The sequence below is a fragment of the Schistosoma mansoni genome (assembly GCF_000237925.1).
Source record: "Schistosoma mansoni, WGS project CABG00000000 data, supercontig 0148, strain Puerto Rico, whole genome shotgun sequence".
Classification (NCBI taxonomy): Eukaryota; Metazoa; Platyhelminthes; class Trematoda; order Strigeidida; family Schistosomatidae; genus Schistosoma; species Schistosoma mansoni.
Genome location: NW_017386045.1, coordinates 177,889 through 179,438, shown reverse-complemented (window position 1 = coordinate 179,438; position 1,550 = coordinate 177,889). Strand labels below are relative to the sequence as shown.

The 1,550-nt window shown below is 40.9% G+C and overlaps 1 protein-coding gene across 1 annotated transcript; it reads left to right on the top strand.

Annotated features, from left to right (window-relative positions):
* Window positions 1-358: 358 nt before the first annotated feature.
* On the top strand, window positions 359-714 carry Smp_190370 (rab2, putative; the record flags this gene model as incomplete). The annotated part of the gene is made up of 2 exons (XM_018799320.1): window positions 359-512; window positions 626-714. The coding sequence occupies 2 exons, from the start codon at window positions 359-361 to the stop codon at window positions 712-714; spliced, it is 243 nt and encodes an 80-aa protein (XP_018646609.1).
* Between the last annotated feature and the right edge of the window lie 836 nt (window positions 715-1,550).

Genomic DNA, 1,550 nt, shown 5'->3' with positions numbered 1-1,550 from the left:
GTCTTCATTTCTTTCTAGCATTCCATTCACATCACTCCATCTGGCTACGTCCATTCATGCGTACCATCGATCAAGTTATTTACATATTGTAGTATGTAAGAGGTCCTTTTGCATACTGTGTTCGAAACAGTTGACTTTGTTTTAGCTCACTCTCATTGTCTAACATTTAAATAGTAATAATTTGACCAAGTAACCTCAGACGTAAGGTATAACATATCTTAATATTTTCTCTTGAAGCTATTATCGTGGTGCTGTTGGTGCTCTGTTGGTTTACGATATCACGAAAAGAGAGACTTTCAACAATCTGGAACACTGGTTACTGGAGTTACGAGGCCATGCAGAACCAGATATCGTTATTATGTTGGTTGGTAATAAATGTGACCTTAGGCATCTTCGAACTATATTGACGGAAGATGCAAAGCTTTGGGCTGAGAGGCATGGACTTTTTTTTATGGAAACCTCAGCTTTGGAATCGACCGGCGTTGAGAATGCTTTTTATTCGATTCTTAGAAGTTAGTTTTAGATTTTACTCATATGATAATATAGGTTTTGACTGAGAAGTTAAACTTAACTCATTGTAGTACGTTTTGTTGTTTCAGTGCATTTTGGTTTATCATTTCCATAGATTACATTGGCTCAGCCCCCAAATGCCCTGGTACGGTCGAGAGCGGGGAGAGTCCGCTCCCTCTCAAAATGCTCTCACATGGCCAGTGAAGATATAGCCTCTGCCAGGGAAGTCCTACTCATTGCATTCTCGTGGCGGGGGTGTTGTTTACGAAATTGAGAGGACGAAAAGCGAATGTTCGGCGCTTTAACCGGGTTGGTGGACACGGAAAGTTCACCTAGGGGAGTTAGAAAACCCTGATTCCAAACCGATGGTGCACATGGGCTCCAGTATCCTGAAGGAACAAATGGCGTATGAATCAATCGTTGATCACCGGCTACCATGGGACTGCATCTCCTTACGATGCTCCACTGCCTTGTGGATCAGACCTTTAGGTCAAGAGTTCCGGGTGTGATCACCTAAGAAAACCACCTGCTTCAGTTTGGGCACCTGGGCAGTATCACAGCCCTCAAGCAAATCGAATGAGATTTGTATGGCGCATATGTATCTGGTGCTTCCTTGTACCAATATTTATGTGTTTAAATAATAATAATAAAACAGCACTCAACTATGAATCTTTAAGGCTTTAAGATTTAACAAAGTTCATTGGTTCGCGTCAACAAACTACTTTGAAGGATAAGTATTTTGCTAGAATGATAGTGTTTCGTCTTTGTTACCTCATAAAAGAAGAGTATAAATCTGGCTGCAAAATGATCTGTCTTTGTTTCTCAGTGAATTTAATGTTGGAAAACTGTGTTATGTTGTACAAGCATGTTATCTGAGTCTGTAACAGTGAGTGTAGAAGGTGAATATTCAGTAATGGAGCTGTGGCTTAATGGTCAAAGCGTTCGACTTTCAGCCACTGAGTCCCAGCTTTAAACCTCACTCTACTTTGACTCAAGCAACCGTGTATTGTCATTAATCTCCACTCTTAGGGTGTGTCTCA